Source organism: Paramormyrops kingsleyae, chromosome 7 (assembly GCF_048594095.1).
Source record: "Paramormyrops kingsleyae isolate MSU_618 chromosome 7, PKINGS_0.4, whole genome shotgun sequence".
NCBI classification, from domain to species: Eukaryota; Metazoa; Chordata; class Actinopteri; order Osteoglossiformes; family Mormyridae; genus Paramormyrops; species Paramormyrops kingsleyae.
Window position 1 is genome coordinate 17,658,956 of NC_132803.1, and position 23,916 is coordinate 17,682,871.

The 23,916-nt window shown below is 42.5% G+C and overlaps 2 protein-coding genes across 2 annotated transcripts in view; both read right to left on the reverse strand.

Annotated features, from left to right (window-relative positions):
* Positions 1–23,916, reverse strand: part of tbca (tubulin cofactor a) — a 221,537-nt gene that overhangs the window by 151,821 nt on the left and 45,800 nt on the right. The gene's annotated exons all lie outside the window — the stretch shown is intronic.
* Positions 237–18,100, reverse strand: wdr41 (WD repeat domain 41). Its single transcript, XM_023823203.2, has 14 exons — positions 17,831–18,100; positions 17,126–17,208; positions 16,699–16,814; positions 14,492–14,540; positions 13,300–13,428; positions 12,128–12,190; positions 7,645–7,756; positions 7,477–7,539; positions 7,261–7,368; positions 6,820–7,004; positions 6,403–6,524; positions 3,473–3,558; positions 2,128–2,261; positions 237–896 (listed from the first exon to the last, which is right to left on the reverse strand). Exons 2-14 carry the CDS (start codon positions 17,171–17,173, stop codon positions 756–758), a joined length of 1,356 nt encoding a protein of 451 aa, XP_023678971.1. The 5' UTR covers positions 17,174–17,208; positions 17,831–18,100; the 3' UTR covers positions 237–755.

The following is a 23,916-nucleotide window of genomic DNA, read 5'->3' on the forward strand; positions in this document are numbered from 1 at the left end:
TCTGTATTTTTCAAAGATTCTATCGTAATGTTCTTAGTTGTTACAGTGGGTACATCAACGTCATGCTGGTTCAACCGTAACATTCCACATTCAATGTAGTGACTGTAAAAGTCTGAAATATTATTTCAGTACTTTTGTTTAACTTTGTTTTGTTAAAGGAGACTTTTTGGGGTCACAACACAATGCTGTACTTGTGAGATATGGTAAACAAAGCAGTACTGTGGTTGACAGGCAACTAAAGACCTTTTACGTTTATTTTGTACAATCTCATAGAAAACCATTTATTTGGCATTCAGTTAAATACTGTAAATATAACAATGTGTTCTTTACGATTGACACAAATGGTTGTTTTAAAATATACAAAACTGTACGAGTGCAATAAAATTTAAAATGAAACAAAACCGGAAACTCACATTCTGTCATCCTGATTTCTGATTCAAGGCTTACATTTACTGGCAGAATGGTATTTGAACTATGCCTGGTCTCTCACAGCAGTCGGCCAGGTACAGTACAAGAACCAACAGCATGCTTAAAGCACTAGAGTGAAAAACACACAAATAACACTAATAAAACATCCATCTTCCATAACTGTTTATCCCAAAAAAAGACAGGGAACAAGGCAGAATGAGACTTCAGTCAATGACAGGACACCATAATAAAAAGTAAAAGCACCTCACAATAAATACGGCCTATATTTTGGTGCAGAGGTATAATCTCCCTCAGATCACAGCACCACTGCTGGGCATTACACCAATTCAGAGGCCTCCGTTCTGGTCCAACTTGTGGAAGAGGGAGCTGCTTCTCAGCCCAGACTCCCTCTCACCATTCTTCCATATGATGATCAGGTGATCCGTGGAGCATGAGACCAGCCCTCGGTCCGTGAAGTTAATGAACATCTAAGGAGGAGGGGTAACGACCATTGGGGTTCATAACGAGTCTGACGACGTAAGGACTGCAGACAAGTTGCAGCTACAATTACAGTCAGTCCTGCCACAACATGAGATATCACACCTAAAATCTGTTCCAGCATGATTCATATATTAATACCCAAGTCCAATAAGACGCGGAATCGCATTTGTGTTTTGTGTGATTTTCAATTGGAGAGAAAAACACTACGCAAACTGCAACTTCTAAGCAAGAAGCACTACTTGCACACAGTGACAGCTATCCAAGTTAAGAAATTGTTCTTTTGAACTGGTTCTTTTGCGATGAAATCGGTCGACCCAGTTTTCAATTCTAAAAGAATCAAACGTTTTGTACATCCCTGTACTGCACAGGTGTAATTCTTAGCTTCTAAAAATTTGACAAATTATATAAAAACACAGCGACATTTTTAAATTCACTTACATTTGCTTTTTGTAGACTGTCTATAGCCATGTTGCCTTCAGGGCCCCTCTGCATACCACAATCCGTTGTATTTGTGCTGTTTGCATGTCTGGCCTAAACGATGGCTAAAACAACGATTCATGAACCATTTGCTGTATTTTCTGACCCCACTAGATGTTCTCCGTTCAAAAAAGGACTAAGACCATGCTCCTAAGTATACCAAGATCAATAATACAGCAAATGGCTCATGTTGTGTCGTTTGGGCTAACCCTATTCCCTGGCTCTCAGCAATCAGCAAGTTAGACAGTTCAGCACTGTCGGTTGAATCAGTTGCTGGGCGATTCTCGTGAGACTCATAAGACCCATAGGGGATGTTTATGATATAATCTATTAATATTCTATTATGATTTCTTACTTGAAAAGTATCTAATTACATTATGGGGCACTGGCACCACTGTTTCCTTTTGTTTCGACGTAAGTTACTAAGTTTTGGAGTAGCAATCGCCTCATCAAATTTTTCCAATTGGATATGTGTATTTTTGTACAGGATTTTAGTGAATGCAAGGTTTTATAGGAACGCATTAGTCGCACTGTAGCAGGACTGGAATTTCATGGAAGGAGGATGGAGTAACTAAGGAATATGGACTACCAACCCCTCTTTAGGATGGGGTTTTTCTTCCTGGGGAGGGACTACTTAATAGGGGACACTTCAGAGCCCTACAATTATTTTATAAAGTCAACTATAACTTCAAAATTTTGCACGTTGTTGACTGTGCTTAGACTACAAGTCAGTAGCTTTACCTGGATGGCTCCAGAGTGTCCAATCAGATCTCCGATCAGTTCCAGGGTGCGAAGGGCCGGAGCCTCCTGGACCTTTTTCACTGGTTGGCTGGCCTGTTTGCTCGTCCTCCCGAAACTCCACATTCCAAAGAAGCCTGAGATGGAGCGGGACACCATCATCTTTCTATAGCAAAAACCACCAATGACACACTGATGCTCTTCCTCCTTGTGCGAATGCTCCAGAAAGTCAAATGGCACACAAAAGTGCGTGCGTATGTGTACCACATTCACCTGAAGCTCAGTCAATATATCTTTTAAAATTCTCAATATAAATCTACACAGAGGAGGACCCATAAGAGAGAACCCTAAATTATTACATCATACTGAAACAGGGAATCTCAGAATGCAACTACATAGATTTCTCTAAAGTTAGCGATAGAGGTACGATGAATGAACAGTGGAAATCCCATTGCAGTGCCAAGCCACTAGACATGTGGCAAACATTACTCCTGGTGACATGGTCCCAGTCTCCACCAAGACTTGAGACGGGTCCCATGAGATCAGTAGTTTGGTGGCAAAACCAAAGAGATGCATATGAGAAAGTGTTTAGTTTGAAATGTGTTTCCAAAGCAGAGACTGAATGGGGTCTTTCTGCTCTCCTGCTTCAGTGATCTACAAAGCACCACCTGCACTGCATCAGCCAGAACGCAACAGGAGTGCAGGGGTTAAAGTGCAGTTTCCCTCCAAAGGTCCTCAGGTTTTGAAGCTGCAACACAAACCCTCTGCTTCATGGCCTTTGAAGTCAGGACGGAAGTTCCTTTGGCAATTACAGCTAACATTGAAGGAAGGCTGCAACGCATGCAAGACTTCACCCATGATCTGGATGATTTGTATACACATAAAATAAGAGTGTGGATGTACAGTACGTTTCAACTAAGCAGCACTCTTGGCAGCAGTATAGAAACTACTTCAAGGAGCACAAACAGTTTGTGGCTCTGCGCCTGCGCTCAGGAGGTCGCCAGTTCAAATCCCACTGTCGGCAGTCACATACTGTACTTGCACAAATTCCAAATAATCATTTCAAACACATGATGAATTTCACATAGTAATGGTGAAGTAACAAATCAAGTTCAAATACTGGAAAAAAGATCATATATCATTTTTTTTTTTTTTTTTAAGGCTTTACAGATTGCACCCTCAATATGAGCTGAATCCAGTTCTGTAACTGACTGTATGCCGTTAGCTTGGACTTTGGCACCAACACCCCAAGCCTTACATGGACCTGTCTTCATAACTGGCAATGAGCATCTCATAAACATACGCCGTGCTGAAACACCCAGGAGAGCTTTATGGACCAGGCCGTCACCTGCGCTGGCTGGTTCTGCTGGCAGAGGAAGGTCCTGGAGCTCCCATATCCTCACACTGCCGTCCTCAGAGCAGGACATCAGCTGCCTGCAGGGGGGGACACAACACTTCACATGCTACGTCACCCTTCAGACCCCCCCCCCCCCAACTATACATCTCCACACAGCCTTATTTCCCCATGCAGTGAAATCATTCAAGGATATTAAAATCCCTCCTACAAGTCTTACCTCCTCATTTAATGACCAACATCTACATTTTAGGTAGATTTATGGTACATTACAAACAATTACTATACTCAGGGATGGACATAACTGGTACGCAAGTACGCATTCACCTTTAAAAGAAATACGTGCGACAATCGATTGTTTCTAAAAATGCATTTGCGCTGCTATGACAAGAAAATACCTTGCATTTTAACCTGTATACTGCAAATGAAGGAGAATTAGCATATAAAGATTAAAATGCATTATATTTTGTTTTCATATCAGCGCAAATGCATAAGTACGCATTTACACTGTCACCACAATCGACTGTCGCACATATCGTTTTTAAAGAATAATGCCCAGCCTTGTGCTCAGTGCTGCCTGGGCTGGGCTCCAGGTCCCCAACAGTTGAAATATTTCATAGATTCTCATCACTATATTATAGTAGCGATGTTTAAACAAGCAACAAAAAAGACATACATTAAATCCTTTACCAGTATAGCTAACAAATTCATCTTAGCTGTTTCTGAGATACTAGAACCACCATGTCTATCAATCACACCATGTTTAAAACGTCTTAGATCAGGCATCTTAGTAGTGTTGGGCAGTATACCGGTTTATACTGAAAACAGTTTATTATTATTATGATATGAATTTTTCTTATACCGCAATACCGGTTTAAATAGCCTACACAACGTTCGGAAAGCGGCGCAGATGGAAACTGTTTAAGTACAGTGGTACCTCAGAACTCGAATTTAATCCGTTCAGAACTCCGGATCGAATCCTAAAAAGTTCGACATCTGATCGAATTTTCCCCATAAGAAATAATAGAAAACCAATTAATTGTTTCCCGGCCCCAAAAAAAATTACACCTAAACGTTTTTTTTAGCATTTAAACACAAAATGAACCGGATAAAACAAGAAGAGCATATACTGTACTAAACACATCTAAGCACATTTATCAAAACAGTAATTTGTAAAGTAAGAAAATAAATGCTTCCAAAATGTCCTGCCCCGATCGTCCGCTCCTTCCGTGTGCCACGCCCCCTCGTAACCCCGCGTGGAATCACCGTGTGATCAGCTGTTTCTGGTTGTTGTCATTAATTTCAGTTTGTTTCCCCAGTCCGGTCATTGTATTGTCCGTCTGCGTTTTGCCTGCCTTACCTGTAATTAAACCCCGTATTCCCCGATACCCTGACATCTGCGCCTTTGTCTCCGTTCCGTCCCCGCTCGGCACAATATTATTATAATTAAACGTATTAATGATTTATTATTAATATTAAAATAATGAATAAGAAACCTTTATTTTTAAATATATTTTATTATATATTAATAATTACTGTTACTGTCTATCATTGTCTAAATGTATTTTTACTGTCTAAATATATGTATTCAGTTAGTGTAAACATGCATGGTGCTATCACAGCTGAGACTGAAGCGTTACCCTTTGTTTCCGCTGAGAGACGTGCCGCTTTTCCCTGGGTGTACAAGTTGTCTTAGGTCGGCGTTCATGGTTTGACTTCTGAGATTCAGATCCAGCTCTAGGTAATTTAAGAAATTCGAGTTCTAATGAGTTCGAGAACTCAGGTACCAATGTATTAAGTATAACTATTTAAAAATGTACAGCGAAAGATCAGAAACGGAAGATATAGCTGACGCTGCAGTTGAAAATAACGAGACACTGGGGTTGTCAAAAAATCTATTCTCAGATACTAATCGATATTAAAAAATTAGTATCTGATTAGATACTCATTTTCACCATTATTGATACCAATACGTCGTATACCGTGAAACTGATATAACTTTGAAAAATACCGTGATATAAATTTTTGGTCATACCGCCCAGCTCTACATCTTAGGGCTGGTTTCCAGCAGCTGCAGACAATGCGTGACATAGCACACATTCCGTGTTCCTGGACATTCATAGCTCTTGCACCATAGTGTACTTTGACAACAGGGCAAAGCTGCTCTCAGTCTAATCATAGAGGGTAGCAAAGGTGTTGGTCCAATCTCCTTTCTTACTTCCTGCTACATTTCCCATGGCCAATGAACGATGGAGGCGTGCTTGTCTTGCCACTGTTCCGATTTTTGAGTAGAACACATCATATGTGGCCCTCGTGTGCACAATGACGGGGATCTAATGGTGGGGGGGGGGGGATCTGCACAAGCACATAGAGAACATGCAAAGTCCACAGTCTCATATCACACACAGCCGGGGGCCAGACACAATCCCCCACCCACGGGGGTGTCAAACCACAGTGCCATGCAAGTCACTGTGCAAAGAGCAAAGGCAATTAGCTTTAGAATTTTAAATCTATACATACATAGAAACACAAATGGGTAAAAACAGTAAATCACAATTCAATAAGGGGATTTTCAAATTTTTGATTTGTGTAGTCAGGAAAGTAGTATCTAATAGTATCTCTTGATTTTCATTGTTCTATAATACAAATACAATACTTAAAATTGTTAAGGCACCTAGACTTTGGGATAAAAGGACAAAAAATAAAGTGTTACAAACACTCCAGCTGTACCTCAACAATAATGTATTTTCCATATGCATGAAAAAGCAATGTTATATATTTGTGAATATTTCAATATGTTCATAAATGAATAAAAAAAATCTTTTTTCCTCATGTGTACCAGACCCCGAAGCATAATTTTGACAAGGATTTGGACCAGTAGGACGCAGGTGCTGCTATGAAATGAGCCTAAACGCAGTACAAACCCTTCGGGCAGCAGCAGGATCTGCCGGATGTTGGAGTCATGGGCAGTCTTCCTGTAGGCAACCACACTCCTTGTCAGTATGTTGTAGATATACAGTCCACTTCCAACAGCAGCAGCAATGAACTGGGGAAGGGAAGTTTAGAGTCCATCGGCATCTCTCTAGATAAGTTGTTTCCTCAGCCGTGTTCATGGTATTCAGAAAGCTACAGGTCTCATGCTATCTAGGAAGGTGCTAAATTGGTACAGTAAGTCCAGCAATTACTTTTGAAACACCCACACACTGCTGCCTGCCCAGATCAGGACGGTGAAAATCTGCTCAGTGTGGAAAAACAAGACGATAGCAAGGAAACACATCGACAGCTGACGTGAAACCTCTAGTTTGATATAAGAATGGCCTGCGTCTGCCAGGCACGCCTACCTCTCCAACCGAGGCCATGTGGTGGATTGACATCTCGCTCTGCTTCTGCCCTCCGAGTTTGATCTCCTCCTGAGGGCTGACGTGTGGGTGGTCCCACAGGATGCACTCAAAAACCTGGGGGGTCCAGTCCAAGGAGTGCCACACAATGAGCTCCCCGATGTGAGAACCGCTGGCAAACAGCTGATCTGAGGAGGAATACAAGCACCACCGGGACCAAGACCTTCAAGAGCCAAAAACCCAACTACCCACAAGCATTTTTATAGACCTGCAGCTCTTTTTCAGTGTCATGCAAACAGTGTCAGAATAAGCTAAAAATAACGACTGAACACGCAAAAAAGATTCCGAAAGCAGAGGTGGGCTCTTCTGAGGAAGACCCTGAAACGGAACAAGGACACTGACATGCACAAAAACATGCGACAGTCGCCTAAAGCACTGACTTACCATTAATAGTGATCAGAGCTCGTATGCTGTCCCGGTGGTCTGTTAGCCTGCGGACTTCAGTCACTGCCATGTCTGCTTCATTTGCAACGCTGCTCAGTCTGTAAATGACTGTAATGATCCCCAAGAGAGCACTCATTACTGCCAAGGGTTCACATGACCCCATTTTGTTATGCTGATGTCTCGCCAGATTATAAACTCTTGTTTCTTGATACGAACCTATTTCTTTGTCCACAGCAGCAGCTATGCAGTTCTTCGGCAACTCAACCATAGCAGCAATTCCTGTCAAAAAACTGGCACTTATTATATGAATGACGCACAATAATTTTGTTCTTGATGAACTGCCTACTGCTCTATATCACACTGCCCCCCAGGTGTGCCACACACCCGCATCGCTATGGTGATCAGTCCTACACAGGAGGTCGAAGTTCCGGTTCCAGACACACATCTCATTGCCTCCAGAAACCCACAAACCAAGGTGATCCAGAACAAGCAGGCACTGGAAGAAGAGACCAAGAGAAAGAGCACACAGATACCATCAATCAGCAGTTTCATCAATGTTTAAAGTTCTCAAGTATTCAAAAAGGTTATAACATTCTTGGTTAACAGTAAACGTGATTGGAAAAAGGACAGCTGTAATCCCACAGGTTAATATAAACTGGTTCCATCAAACTTAATAGATGAAATAGGTCAGTGTGGAAAATCAAGAAGCACTTGACTTTAGGCCAATGCCTAAGCAGGACTCCAATGTTACAAGCTCCACTAGCCAGTTAGCAAAACAACAAAGCACTTTATCACACAGCCTAGCATGATCCATTCTCCAAAGGAAAAATGACCCAAATTGCAAACAAGAACCAACTGGGCAAGGTCACGTCCAGAAATAACAAAAACAAACATAAAAGTATTACTCTCAGCAATTACCAGACACACACACACACACACACACACACACACACACACACGACAGCAAACAGCATAAACGCTCGCTAATATGCTAGAAAGCAAATGATAAAGAGCAAACATTGGCAGAGCTGCTGAAAATACAATCAGAGACCTCTTAATTATGTACACCTGCTCCTTATTGCAAATTCTTACATAGAGCAAATCACATGCATGCAATTCAAGGCCTACAGCACAAAGGCAGGGTCAAGAGGTTACCGTGTATTTAAGTATTAAAACTGTGAGCTACATGATGTTGAACAAGTGACTCGGCACCAGGTTTGGAGGATTCTGTGATCTTCGAAAAAGCCACCTTCCTTGGATTTTCATACCCTACAAAATCTAATTCGGTGTTTCCCAACCCAATCGACAGGGCCACCCCAGATGGTCCACATTTTTGGGCCCTACCAGGAGCTGTGAGGGAGCAAAAATGTCCCTGAGGACCAAGTTGGGAAACACTGGTCTAGAGTTATAGAGGATGGTAAGCTCTAATAAACGCTAAACAAGAAGCATCCAGTCAGAGACATTTCTGTAGTGGAAAGCGGCTTATTAATGAGAGGTCAGAGCAGATTGGCCAAACCCTTTGAAGCTAATGGAAAGCCCACATGAAGAACAGCAGTGCTACTCAAATAACCAAGCATGACCACCAAAAGGCCATTTCAATCACACTTTAGCCTAGTCTACTACATTCCCGACTCACATGCCAACTAAACCATCGCATAGAAAAATAAGCTATGAGAAGTTCTTATTCATTTTAATTTTTCTAAGATTGACACACAAAGGCAGAAGCTAAGCAGGGAGCTGCACAAACGCAAGACCCAAAAAGCCTGAGTCTGCAGAACAGCCTGTGGTTTTGAACTTTACCCAGAGAACCAGACCCACAAGGTCATTACAAATTACAGAAAGACTGACCGGGGCCAAACCGACGCACAGGGTTTGTCTGAGTGCCTCCAGCATGCAGTACATATCCTACCACCCGTGCCGGCAAGATAATACAAGATCAGTCAGCGGGGAAAGATTTTCACTCAATCCTTGTCCAGAATGCCACGGGAATCCTAAAACTGAACATCTCCGTGACGACGGCATTAGCAACATAAAGACGACATATGTACCGCTTCTGGAAACAGTTATTTATGTATAACTTGATATACACACTCAAAGAGTGTCTTGGGACGCTACCTTAATTCAATAAAAATATTGCAAATTTGTATGTATATCATATTGGAAACAACCAGTAATTTTAAGTAAAACATTGAAGTAGTAATAAATTTAAACCCAAATTATAGTTCTAAAAGAGCATTTCTGAGTTAAAAAGTTCATTGACAAGCAGTCTCATTGGCTGGTTTTTATTTGTTAACATTGAAATAACACCAAACATTTGTGTTTAATATCCCTTTGGGAGCCAGTGACTACAATTGCAATTAACAAGAACAGGCAAGGACAGACCTGCCTGAATGAGTCAGTCAAAAAAATGTATCATACTTAATAAAAAGAAAATGTCTGTGAGGAAGATGAGCAGCCAGGTTGCTCTCATTTACAGACAGTAAGTTGGGGGAGCTGTAAAGAGAATTTCCCCATGGGGACATAGAATCACTTATTATTTGTTGTTAAATGCTGCTTGTCAATGGACATTTGTCATGAAACCAATAAATTTGCCACGTTTTTACAGAATTAAGCAAGTGTCACAAGAATTCTGTGAGCACTGTACATATATTCCATAAGGCTAGCAAGCTCATATTGACCCTTTGAAAGTTCTCTCTCATTAAACTACTTTAATGACTTTAATATAATTTATTTAACGTAATCATTAGGGAATGAGACTGAGAAAAAGAAACATTAAAATATCAAAAGACATTTATTTCCAAAGACCAAAACAATGTATGCTTAATCTTGGACTCAGTACTAGGCAAAGTAGAGTATAATTTAACATTTTTCTAAATGTAGATGGTGATGAAAGTTCTTAACATATATTTTGTTTATTTCTAATTATCTTCCCCTAAACAGTCTCACTGTGGTAATCTGCAACAGAAGAAAAAGTGTGACATACTGAGTCAATCATTTTTCTGAACATTCCAACTATTAAAAAAAAAAAAAACTGATTCGGAAATCCACTGGAGCTATTATTTCTCTCTCTCACCTCCCATGCCCGGGACAGGTGAATTATTGATTTGGGCACTCATGAAGTTTTAGGTTTGTGTTTTTTTTCAGCCTAATGATGACCTCCTTCGCCTGCATTGACACCTCTTTGGACCTCATGCTGAGTTCCAGTGAATAGCTACCAAGCGCAAATTCAGTGCTTGGAATCAACTCCAGACCTTTTATCTACATTTAATCTGTCATGGAGTAACAGGCCACACCTGGGCAAGAAACTGTGTGTCAGTCACGTGACCAATTACTTTTGAGCTTCTGAAAATGGAGGGACTCTGAAAAATGGCAGTAATTTCTGAAAGCTTAATGCAATAGCTTTGTTAAGCCCCTTAAATTAAAGCTGAAAGAATATACTTCCATCACATCTTTATTGCTTAATTTTAAATTCATTGTGATGGTATACAGAGTGAAGATTACAGAAATTGCAAAAATGTCTTATGGACCCAACCATACCTGTTGTTTTGGATTTGAAAATAATGGAAATTTTCCAGCACCCACCACGAGCCACCCCACCACCCCAACCAAGCTCCAGTATTCCTTACATATTAAGACAGGTGTACAAGAAATCTAAAATAACCACTTTTCATTTACATTTTATTTTCATTACACATTTTCTTTTAATTTCTCATGTTCACTCATGTGGCTCTCTGGCATTCACTAATGACTTATTATACAGATTTGTTGCAGACTTTGTATCCTTGTTGAAGTCGTCACAGAAGGTGAAAGTAACGTTGTTTTTGGCACACAGCATTGCCATTTTAACCTCCGCATTTATCACCTGGTTAATGTTGTAAGTGACCTGCAGACTACTGCAGGTGTCAGTTCTCGCGAGGCTACTGACAGTTCAGTTTGGAGAGGCAGAGGAAATTTTTTTTAATGATATTATAATACGGGAGATTTACGGGAAAATACTAATACGGGAGGACGGCGGGAAAGAGGGGTAAAATATGGTAGTTTCCCGGCCAAAACAGGAGACTTGACAGCTATGGACCCAACTGTATCCAAAGCAGCAGAGGGCACAGACCTAGTTGCATGTGTTGATTTATTTGCTTTATGTTATTACCTTTAAGTGGACACTGCAACGGAAAACTACTCCTTACAAAAATTAGCAAGTATGAAATATGAAAACTGGCATTTCCATCCCCTGGCTTTGCAACATGCACTTCTAAGTTCTCTGCAACTCTGTATGGCAATGTTTCTCAAACCGGTCTGTAGCTGGGAGGGAGCAAAAATCTGGACTGTTTGGGGGTCCCAAGCACCAGGTTAAGAAACACAGCTGTAAAGGGTAAGAGGTCACTTATGACAAATGTATAAATGGACAGATGGATGGATTCATTGATTTACAACTTCATGAGATGAAATGCAAGAAATTTAAAACAATCACATGCAAAAATAATTTCTCTGTTCACAAAATCCAGTTCATTTCTGCATAGAAAAGTAGTTGGCAATCTTACTTTTGAGCAGAAAAACAGAGTAAAAATGAATTAACAGTACAATTTAGCTGCAGGGTCTGCCACCACAGGGCTCGGTTCAGCTTACAGCTACATTAATTGGAGATACTTCATCAAAACTTTACTGAAAGTTTGTCAGCAAACAAGTTTATCACATTTTCTAAAATACCTTTCTTCTTGTCTAATGCTACAAAATCTCAAGCCCAAATATTACATAATTACAGTATAATTTTACCCTGAATTCTTAAAGCCAGCATTCAGTAATATAATCCGCTTCTCATACTTCATACTTTAAACAGATGCCTCACACACATGCACAAGCACAAGCTCACCTTTACAGAAGACTGCAAATCGGACACAGTTTGTACTCGATTCCCAGTGTCTGGATCCCACATCTGAACAGAACATTCAGGAATGCTTAAAGAAACACAGCACATTAAAATCCCATAGTAATATAAGATTTAAAACCTAATAATCAAGACCACCACCAAGGGGAACCTTCTGCAGACCCCCCTGTGACCACCCCCATATGAGACCGTCGAGATTTTATTTCAGAAGCGAAACTACTGAAAACCGCGGTACCCTACTGGACCCTAAGCAGTGTAGCCCATGCCCTTAGCAGTGTAGCCCATGCCCTTAGCAGTGTAGCCCATGCCCTTAGCAGTGTAGCCCATGCCCTCAGTTTGCAGGGTGAACTAGTTTGCACCACAACGCTCCTAAAAGAACAGGTTTGTAAAACCTTTAAATGACCGACTTTAAATGTGGTTTATCCCAATTATTCTTCTTGCATTTAAATTAATTACATATATTTTAAATTAGTTATCAATGTTCCTCTTCAAACACACTGGAATGGAACAAACAGATTATTATTATTATTATTTTTATTATTATTATTATTATTATTATTATTATTATGTCTTGGTGTTTGAGGCACCCCATGAAAATCATTGGCCACCCCACTGAGAAATTTCAGCTGGTACCCCTGCTAATAATCCTGCTGGATTACTACCTACATTTTTAAAAAGCACACATGTTCATTTGTTTACCATTCGTATTTGCCTAAAAATTCTGTACACAGTCTATACTGCATCTTCCCACTGTAAAATTCAACCTCACCACATAAATGGAGTCAGTCATTCTTCAAGTGGACCATTATTCATTTTTTTCTTGAAATATTTAGAGCCATTAAGCTGAAATGAGTATGTAAGTGGAACTGCTAGTTTGTAAACTTTTGCTTTGGCAGTGACAAATCTCAGTGCCATGTATACACTATGCAGCAAAAGCGTCCCTGAGCTCAGATTCCACACAGTCCCTGCCTGACAATAATCTCCCTCATCTGGCTGTTTGGTTACAGTTAATTAATATGCACATGGGGTTTTAAATTACTAGGAAGGAGAAACAGAATTAAAAAAAAAAATCACAACTAAATCAAACAAACATGCCTCAAAATCACACCCCAGTTAGACAACACAGAGTGTCTGGGGACTGCTGGGAAAGAGGATACGCTGAGGGTCCGGTCCGAGGAAGCTGTGAGGAGGTCTGTGTGAGGGGCCCACCTGCCCGGTCTGCTGTAGGCCGCCATGGCAGTGATTTGCTGCGAGTGACCCCTCAGCTCCTGGAGACGCTCCCCGGTCTGAGACAAGAGGCAGGGATTCAGTCCTAACATAAGCATATCGTACCGCACGTGCATGCACACACACACGCACACACACACACACACACGCACACACACACACACACACACACACACACACACACACGCGCGCACACACACACACGCACACACACACACACACACTTCGAATAAGACTAGGCTAAGATGGTTTACAAAACTTGTTTAAAGTCTGAGAGTAAACATATATGCAATGCAAAGGCACGCAACATAGACACACCCAAACCACTACTCTGAACAGGGGCAAATTTAATTTCTTAGCCAAGTATCATCGAGACAAAAAAAATGAGTAAAGACGGCCCCAGAATGCTGGGCCACAGTGAGCAGAGCCAGAACCCCCAAGACACTTAACAGTCTTCACACCTGGTCGCTGTCAAGTTTTGTGACGGTACACAGAGGTGTATATTTTCCCCAAAAATCAGACTGCTGAAAACCCAGAAAGCTATAGCAGCATTCCTCCAGAACCAACATAATCCCTCACTGACTCACTTGGGGGAGATAATGCTGACTAATTTTGTTGTCCCTCCATTTATTTTTTCCCATTTCACAACTTTGGCGCTTAAGCAGCAGCAGCGCCATCTACTGGTTTGTTTCATCAACAAAAAATAAAGTCCCCCAGTTATTACTGGAATTCTGCATCATTTACGAAAATAAAATTAAACAAAAACAAATACATCATATTCTGAACCTGTTAAAAGGTCATTTTTAATGTTTTATGTAGGTTTCAGACCAATCAGACAAATGTGGTCTTGGCAGTTTACTTAATGTCTCACAATGGCAATACCAAGGTCATTTAGCAGGGCTGCCCAATTCCAGTCCTAGACCACAGACCTTAATCAGCTAATTGCCAGGTTGAGTAGGCGTGTCTGAGCAGGGAAATCTACAAACTGTGTTGTACACTAGCCCTCCAGGACTGGAACTGGGGAACCCTGTCATTTAGTATTAGATTCTGGGATCTATGAAGGATGAAATTGTTTGAAAACCAGAATAGCTTCCAATGCTAAATATCTCAAATTTCACTCACCTCAACATTCCAAACAAGCACCAGTCCATCATCTCCACCAGAGGCAAACCTTAAAAAAAAGAGAGAAAATACATATAAACAATAACACACCAATAAAACATTTATTAAATCTTTTAGAAAAGATGCATTTATTAAGACCATTAATATATACTGAGGTATCTACAGTACCAGTCAAAAGTCTGGACACACCAACGTATGAAAGATCTATTTGTACTATTCACTACATTTTAAAATAATTATATAGACATTAAGACTAAAATAATAAACATAATTGTGCACTGACCAAAAAAATATTATAGAAATAATAATAATTTGTTGAGGGGGGTGGGGCAGCTCTGTGGGTTGGAACTCAGAAGGTTGCAGGTTAAAATCCTTGGGTGGGCAGAGTGATCCCACCATTTACCTCTTGAGCAAGGTTGTTAAGCCCAACTGCTCCAGGCACTGGCTGAACCTACTTTCTCCTCTAAGCCAGTTCCATGAGGTGGCCTCCTGGGATGCTTTCCCAGCTGTCCTGAAGGAGGTCCGCATATATGCTAAGCACTCATTAGCTGTATTTCCTTCACTCTCTGGTCAATTCCTCCAAAAGGGTGGCTTCATTTTTCCAAAGTTTTGACTGATACTGTACAAAATAATGCACATTGTATTCGTAAATTTCCATAAGCACTCAGCTATGATTGGGTGAAGGTGAGCCTGGAGACTACACCAGGAAGTCCAGAGCATGAGAGTGGTGACACCAATGAACAGTACATGGAATCTGCCCTGAATGGACAGAAAGTGCAAACTCAACACACAGGGACAGCCATGGCAGGCAAGGAACCTCCGAACCCATCAGGCATGATGCTACTGAGCCATCATACCACGTGATCAGGGTAGTCGCATGTAACATGTCATAAAGTGTAGCATGTGTCACATCATCCGCAGAGAGGTTTCACTGCTGGGCCCTTGAGTAAGGCCTTTAACCACAATTACTCCAGGGACCTTGGCTTCTACATTGCACACCACTTCGCAAATGTCATCAAGCCAATAACAATGCACTGCAAACCTGACGCAAAGCTATTGCTTTCAAATGTACAGCTAAAGTAATTAAATAACTAAAGGGAAAATGGTCTAATAGCCAAACAGAAGTTTAAAAAATACCCATGGCAGTCAACTGACTACGGGATTTTCACAAAACTCAAAATTGGCAAGCCATAAGCAGGCAGGATTGCGCTCTATGCCACATCACCGCTGGCTGTGCTTTATCTGAACTGCTCTTTTGCACTTGTCTCATTAGTAAACGACACCACGCTGTTTTAACCCCTGATTATCATGTCGCTTAGGCGTCATCCGCTACCAGTAGAGGAGGCACATTTACAGGCGCTGGTGGGAGTCAAATGCAATCCGCAAGAGCGATCTGGGCCATCAGATTCTCCTTCTCATCAGATCAGAGTCCGCCACGCCGATTTCCACAGTAATGAAACAAAGAAAGTTTGCAGCAACCAGAGCATAAAATATTGCCTGGTCGGCAGGAAATGGCCATCTTTGTGAAGGAGCAGTATATCAAGCTCCATGTCGTCCGGGTTTCATGAAGGACTTTTTCTATGTCACTGGCTGTCCTTTGACACTAACCACTCCCAGAAACTCGTTCCTAAACCAGCTCGTAAGATACTAGATAAATGGAAGGGGGGTAGGGCGGGGGGGTGTCAGAAAAAGGAACTGTCAGGATGATTGACAAAGGATATGACTCAGAATCCAATCTAAAAGAAAAAACTTCAATCTGTGGTCCTAAGTCCTGTTAAAGATGAGAGAAGCCATGTGCTCAGACTCCAATAATAAATGATTACTGGGGGAATGGAGGTGTGAAATCTACCTCAAACCCCACCCCCAACTCCCCCCCACCCATCGACAGGCAGACAAATTTTGTCGATTTGCTGATCTGGCACTAACTGCAAAAGGTCACTACTAGACAATCAAATTTCCAGTCCTACACGCCCACTTTGAAAACCCAAGCTCCTGTCCCCCCCCCCCCCCCATGCTGGATAAGTGGCTGAAGAAGGGCTGGGTGGAAGATGTATACTTGAGTCATTAGTTACCCCGTCTAGAGCAAGTAGGGATGTGCAAAAATTGTTAAGAAGAAGCTGCTAATCATCACTTGCAATCTGTCTGATCGAAGGAAAGATCTGGCAAAGGAATGATAGTCCTTGACGCTGAAGAAGATTCCCACTTACCTGACGTCATCAATCTGCACCAAAAAGCGAACAATGTCAAAATGACCTTTGAGCACCTGCAGCTCTGTGTACACATTTTTGGGCTGTTCATCTCCGATGACCAGTACAGTGTTCTTCTGCAGATATTAAAAACACACACACACTTCCTTGTAGAAAGTCTTACAGGTCCACAGTTTGTTCTTTGGTTTACAATGCAAACTTACAAGTAAAAGATATTATGAACCAAAAAAAATATTTAAAGAAAAAACTATAATTGATATAGTTTTCTTAGATTATTTTAAAATTCAGCTCGATGAAAAGTATCACAAATAAACATAACATAGTAAATATTTGTTACTTCCCTTCAAATAATTAATGATAGTGGATAAAACGTTTATGATTGCTCGGGGTTTTTGATTTTCTGATCAATGCGTCCTCCGATACTCACTTCCACGGCACCTTGCACTTCGCGGCCACCAAGGATCCACCGCAACATCTCTGAGTCTGCTGCTCTGCTAAGCCGATTAGATTCTGCGAGCAAGATTTTAAAAAGACCTTTGAATACTTAATTACAGTTAGGCTATCTTCCCTATTCAGAAATATAATCATACTGTAATATTAAAGTATAATTACATTAATTTAAAAAATAATACATAAGAACACATCGTGAGCACTGACCGCTTATGCACATATATCACAATCAGCTGTTCAGTTATCCTTAGACTTCCGTGATAATATAGGTAGATCATTAAAATTCGTATTCGTGTAATTTCTAGGTAGCTTTTTGTAGCCAACTGATCGCATTGCAATCGAATAACTTACATAATCTTAATATATTACTTAACGTATATGTAAAAAATAAACTCAAAGTAGCAATGTAATACACAGACAAGTTACGACCAAATGGAAAGAATCGGGCGTAACATTTTGTTTCAAACACAACCGTATCGGCGCAAGTTCTCCGGTCTGCACTGTACTGAGATCGGACCATGTCATGTTCAGGACCCTTCAAGTATTAATCCTGTTCTTATGGCCATCAGCGTAGCTGGCGAGCTAGGCAGTTACACGGCAAATATACTACTCACGATATGTCCGATTTACTACAGGATTCGGTTTCTTATTGGTTTTGACGACTGATTCAGAATGAGCTTACCCTCTGCAAATCACAGACTGTTCAGAAGTAAATTACGATATTAATTCAACCGCTGTCGCCAGGATAATAACATTTCTACAGTTTTGCTACCGCAACAAATCCATTCATGTGACTTGAACTACGGAAGCTCTGAGAGACAAACATTTCCTCATGAAGGCTTTTTTCCAAACGCGAGAAAATGTGTCTGGGCGCAGGTCTCATCTATGCGCCCACACAAGAGGGTCTAGCTGCAGACGCCTGTAGAGTGGAGCTCTACCCGAAATACGTCACCTCCACAGGAAACACGTGATCTTTAAGGACGTAAAGTGGAGCTCCGGTTAGGGTTAAGGTTAGGGTTTATTCGCTGTGACACAGAGTTGAGGCCACGTGTTTCCTGTAGAGGTGACGTATTTCCGGTGGAGCTCCACTCTACACTCTACAGGCGTCTGCAGCTGGACCCTTCTCCACGACACTCCAGTATGCAACATTCGTCACTTCCGTCTTCCGAAGTGAAAAGCCGACCACAATTCTTTTCAGATTAGGTTCCACATGTGAAGTTAACACTTTAAGTTAGCTCCACATTCTCCAGTAATATGAATTAAAAATACAAAGCAAGAGGGGAATATCCTTCTGCTCACACAAAACTGCCGGAAAATTTAGGGACCGTCTTGAAAGTGCAATGCCAATCAGCATAAGACCACTTGTACAGTATGTGTCCTATAACCGTGTATCAATATTGCAGTTGGATAAATTGTAATAACTCTTTATTTTTTAAACCAATCAACATCAAACCAAATTCAGTGTGTTCCCCTGACCCTCTCCCATCATTCACACCCTATGAGGAAATTTTCACACCCATCTGTTTTACAGAACACTAGCTCTATGTGTCATATAGCCGTCTATCAATATTGCTGTTGGATATATTGTAATACCTCCTTCATTTTTAAGCCAATCAACATCAAACCAAATTCATTGTGTTCCTCTGGCCCTCTCTCATCTTTCACACCCTATGAGGAAATTTTCACACCCATCTGTTTTCCAGAACACTAGCTCTATGTGTCCTATAGCCGTTTATCAATATTGCAGTTGGATAAAATGCAATAACTCTTTCATTTTTAAACGAATCAACATCAAACCAAATTCAGTGTGTTCCACTGGCCCTCTCCCATCTTTCACACCCTATGAGGAAATTTTCACACCCATCTGTTTTCCAGAACACCAGCTTTATGTGTCCTATAGCTGTCTATCAATATTGCTGTTGGATAAATTGTAATACCTCCTTCATTTACCCCCTTCAGAATTGCGCATGCGCGTGTCTAGAGCTGCCCGGTAGAGGGAGGTGCCCATATATTAGAGGTCTGAATAAGGGAGGTTTGACTGTATTTCCATGCTGAGAAATTTGTACAGTTGGGAGGGGAGTTGGACAGCACAGCTCTGGGAAATAAAGTGTTTTTTATTGTTTGTTTTATATTAATGATATTTCAGTTCATATATAGATGTAATTTATATTACCTTTGAGTAATAATGACTTATTATTTCAGTCAATTGCTACATATGTTTTATATTGTGCATATATATTGTGAAAGTATTTTGTTGAATTATAAAGATGTTTGGATGTCAGTCAAATTCTAATAAATTATGTCCTTCATATTTGTACTTGGCTGAACTTCAGCATATTAGTCTAATGATATTGAAACGATTGACAATTTGTGAAAATATTGATGATTTAATGTCTTTAACTGTGTAGATGAAGATGGGGGGATATATCCACCATTACGTTTCTATAAAAATCTCCTATGTAAATACAGTTTTCTTTACAACGATAAGGCTACCTGGCTGTTAATCTGTGTTTAACATTCAGTACAGCAGACATAATCAAACAATTAAACCTGGCCCACCGATCCCAGGGCGTCAATTTAGGTATGGACGGTAGGGACATGTGGCAGTACCATGTGTGTTTAGGGGGCAATACCATATTAACTTATTTTTGTCTAATAATCTATAGACTGGACCATCCAAGCATTTGAGGCGCCCTAGGCCAGCTTCACCATCAAGTAATTCTGACGACTACACACTCGATATTGTCTGTGATGTCAAGATTGGATTGACTCCCCCTTCCAATATCAGTAATCAGTACTGATAACTGGCTAACCTCTGAGCTCCACGAATCTGTAGTGAAAGTGAGGTTGCTAACATTATTTTTTAAGATCTCCGGGGGCGCGGCTAGGAGGCTATTGTGAGAAAAAAGGTGAAGGCTAGTCTCGGAGATCTACTCAAATGCATGGTTTAGGGTACAACCTGATGACATCAACCCCTCCTGGCCAAGGCTACATTCACTCAAGGTGAATGAAGGCAAGAAGCATCTTAGGATGTATATGTAATCTAAAGGAACTCTGGGAGTGACTTCCAGGAAAGTCTGGGTGGCAACCGAGGAAGGTCGGTGATGCTGGAAAGACAGTTGACCTCCCGGAAAGACTGGCGTGGGTGTATGAGGCTAGCAACCTCATCCACGACACTCGCAAGAGGGCACCAAGTCAAGCTGCGGAAAGTATTACAGAGCAATACCCCCAAAGTCTCCCGAGAGGGGGGGAGGATGAGAGGCTCGACAGAACAGACACAATGGTTATGGCCAGGAAGAAACTACGGACACAGAGACAGCTCACCCAAACAACATTAACCGGGAAGGTATTGGAAGTAAAGTGCCATTGCAGAAAGATTTGCAAGAACAAAAGAGGGCTTAAGATACACTAAAGCCGAACCAACTGTGGAAAAGAAGTGTCACGGGTGCAGCGCACAGCGGTAGCACCTGGTGAGACGCAGGAGAACTCCAGGCAGGAAGCACCTCACAGCACTGGAGATCTCTGTGTCACCTCAAGACCTCAGGAGGGACCCACCTGATGCCAGCCCAGGGAGCCATCCCAGCCTGCAAGGGACCAAATTAAATGGCCCAAAATGAGCGACAACAAAGAGTGGTACCAACTAGACCAAGATCTCGACAAAGTGCTGGAAGCCACACTAGCAGGGACAGCTGAGGAGAAAGTCAATACTCTCGCAACAATAACCTACAACCTGGCAAGAGAGCATTTTCGATTTGAGGAGAAGAAAGCCAACGTCAAGTCTGCACACCAGCCACGCAGAAGAGAGAGGGAAATCCACCGGCTGAGGAGAGAAATCAAGACTCTCAACAAACAGTTCAAATGAAAGAGAAGGCATCAAGGATCTGACGAGTTAACTCCAGGAGCGCCTCTGTAGACTTCGAAGAGCAGAAAGCACTCAGAAGAAGAGGAAGGATGGGGAGAACAAAAAATCCCAGTTCACCAAAGACCCCTACCGATTCACCAGAACACTACTGGATGAAGCAAAATCTGGGAGGCTGACCAGCCCCAGAGAAGATGTGGAGGCGTTCTTGAGGGAGACCCACAATGACAACATATCCAGGAACCAGGCCCTGAATGCCAACCCAAGCATCAGCAGCACAAAAACCCCATACTCAGCTGTTTTTCTCTATTTATATTTTTATATTTTCTATATATACTATGATGGTTGCGTCTCTACTGAACATGTTTGTCTACTGAACAATTTTTTTCTTGTCATTATTCCCTAGACAACACAGTATAACAACTATTTCCCTAGTATATACATTGTATTAGGTATTATAAATTAACTAGGGATACGCAAATACTGCTACATTTTATACAAGGGACATTACCATCCACAGATTTTGGTTTCCGGGGGGGTCCTGGTACCGATCCGGAGGGACGACTGTATATTTAATTACTGTTGTGTGATATGCAGTGTCGTGACCAACGAGTCGGGGTGGGGGAACCCACAGGCGACTGATGAGGCATCGGAGGCAGGGCCGAAAGCAACCGATGAGGCATCGGAGGCAGGGCTGAAAGCGACCAACGTGGCATCAGAGGGGGACCCACAGGCGACCGCCAAGCAGGAACCCAGGGAACCGCAGGCAGCAACCGAGCAGAACCCGGAGGACCCCTCGAGCCACAGCCATGGAGACCAAGGGCGAGCCAGGGGGCAGGATGGGTGGGACCCGACCCCAGCACAGGTGTTCCCTTCCTTTTCAGGAGACCAAGAGGCGGGGACCCAGCCGGAATCTGTCCTGCTGTGGTGGTGGAGGAGTCACTCCCCCGGAGGGGCCCAGTGAGGCCATCAGGGAAATCCCAGAAGGGTCCCATTTGAGCTCCTCCTCCTCCAAGGGGGTTGGGCAGTCTGGGACCTCCTCTGGGACAGGGACTGGGATCCTGGGAGCTGATGGTGCAGGAGCAGGGTCAGGAACTGGGGGGACTGGAGCCGGAAGGGACGGAGCCGGAGGGTCAGGATCCTTGGAGGGCAGAGCAGGAACGGGTGGATCAGGAGCCTCAGGGGGCAGAGCAGGTGTCACAGGGGCAGGCCCCGTGGGGGCAGAGCATCAGCTGCTGGTGCAGGAACCGCAGGCCCCGGAGCTTCTCCCACCTAGGGAGCCTGTGCCGTCCTCAACAAGAGCAGCTTCTTTAGGGTCATTTCTGCATTCTCCAGTGCCTGTGGGGGTGAAGCTGGAGTGATTGCAGTAAAGTCCCTTCTAAGCTGTTCCAGAATCCAGGCAGCCCCTGGGGAATCTCTCACGGCTGGTTCATCTATTACCCGCCAATAGAGACCCTCGAGGGTAAGAGGCGTCTAGCCAGGGTCTCGGATGTAGGTGAAGCAGCAGGTAGACGAGCCTCAGGTTTTTTCTTCAGAGAAGCAGCAGCGGTGACTTCAGGCATGAACACCGCCGTGTTCAGGATAGGAAGGGGTTCCTCCCGACACCTGGCAGGGAAAGCAACGGGGATTGAAACAGTTCAGAAGAAGACCTCCGGCTTGTCTTCTTGCTTCTGGCTTTTCCGCTTCTTTTTCCCCCTGGAGCATCGAAGTGGAGCCGGGGGCAAATTGGGTGTGTCCGCTGGTGGATGACTAGGTAGTCCGCTGTTTTGGGTTATCTGCTGCAGCACAGACTCCACTACTCCATTTCTCAGCAGCCGTATGTTTTCACGCAACTCATCAGCTAGGTGCATGTCTTTCAGCAGGGACATCCCCTCAAGGATATCCTGGCTTCGTCAAGCTAACGCTCAAGCCGCGAGATCCTCCTGGACCTCGGGCTGGGTTAGCCAGTAGAGCACCTCATCTATCATGTCGAGGTACTCCTCCTCGGTGAGGTGCGGTGATCCTTTGTGGAGTTCTGTCATTCTGTCTAACCGGAGAGCAGCGAACGGTTGAGGAGCACTTTCAGCCACAGGCTCATCTCTCTCCTAGAGACGCAACTGAGCGTTTCAGTTATTCCTCTGTGCCTACTGCCATTCATTTGTTCAGTGCTTCCAGTATGCATGTCTTCATCCAGCTCAGATGACACTAATCCAGCTCTCTTTCATTCATCACTGCATTGTTCCACCTGCCCTAAATTACACACCTTATATGTTTAAAATATGTCACCAATTCTTGAAACTTTGGCAAAAACATGTCCCACTAAGAAAAGTGCTCATTCTGTTGGAAATTAATAACATTTTCATGAATAAAAATTATCAAGGTTATAATTAGGGGGTCCTTTGCACATATGTAAGGTTCTTTTATAGGCTTATTTTTATAGACAATGATAGACAGTAAAAGTAATTATTATTATATAATAAAATACATTTAAAATAAAGATTTCTTATTTTAATATTAATAATAAACCATTAATACATTTAATTATCATATTGTCGTACCGAGAGGCAGGGGCGGATTAACGCACAGGTTAGATATGGCTTAAGCCTAGGGGCCCCACGTGTGCCAGCCTGCAAGGGGGCCCCCATTGACGCGGAGGGGGGTGGGGTTGGGGGGCCCACAGACTACTGTGTAGGGGCCTCTGTACACCTTAATCCGCCCCTGCCGAGAGGGGACAGAACGGAGACAAAGGCGCAGACGTCAGGGTATCGGGTATTAATTACAGGTAAGGCAGGCAAAATGCAGATGGACAATACAATGACCGGACTGGGGAAACAAACTGAAATTAATGACAACAACCAGAAACAGCTGATCACACGGGGATTACACACGGGGTTAATGAGGGGGCGTGGCACACGGAAGGAGCGGACGAT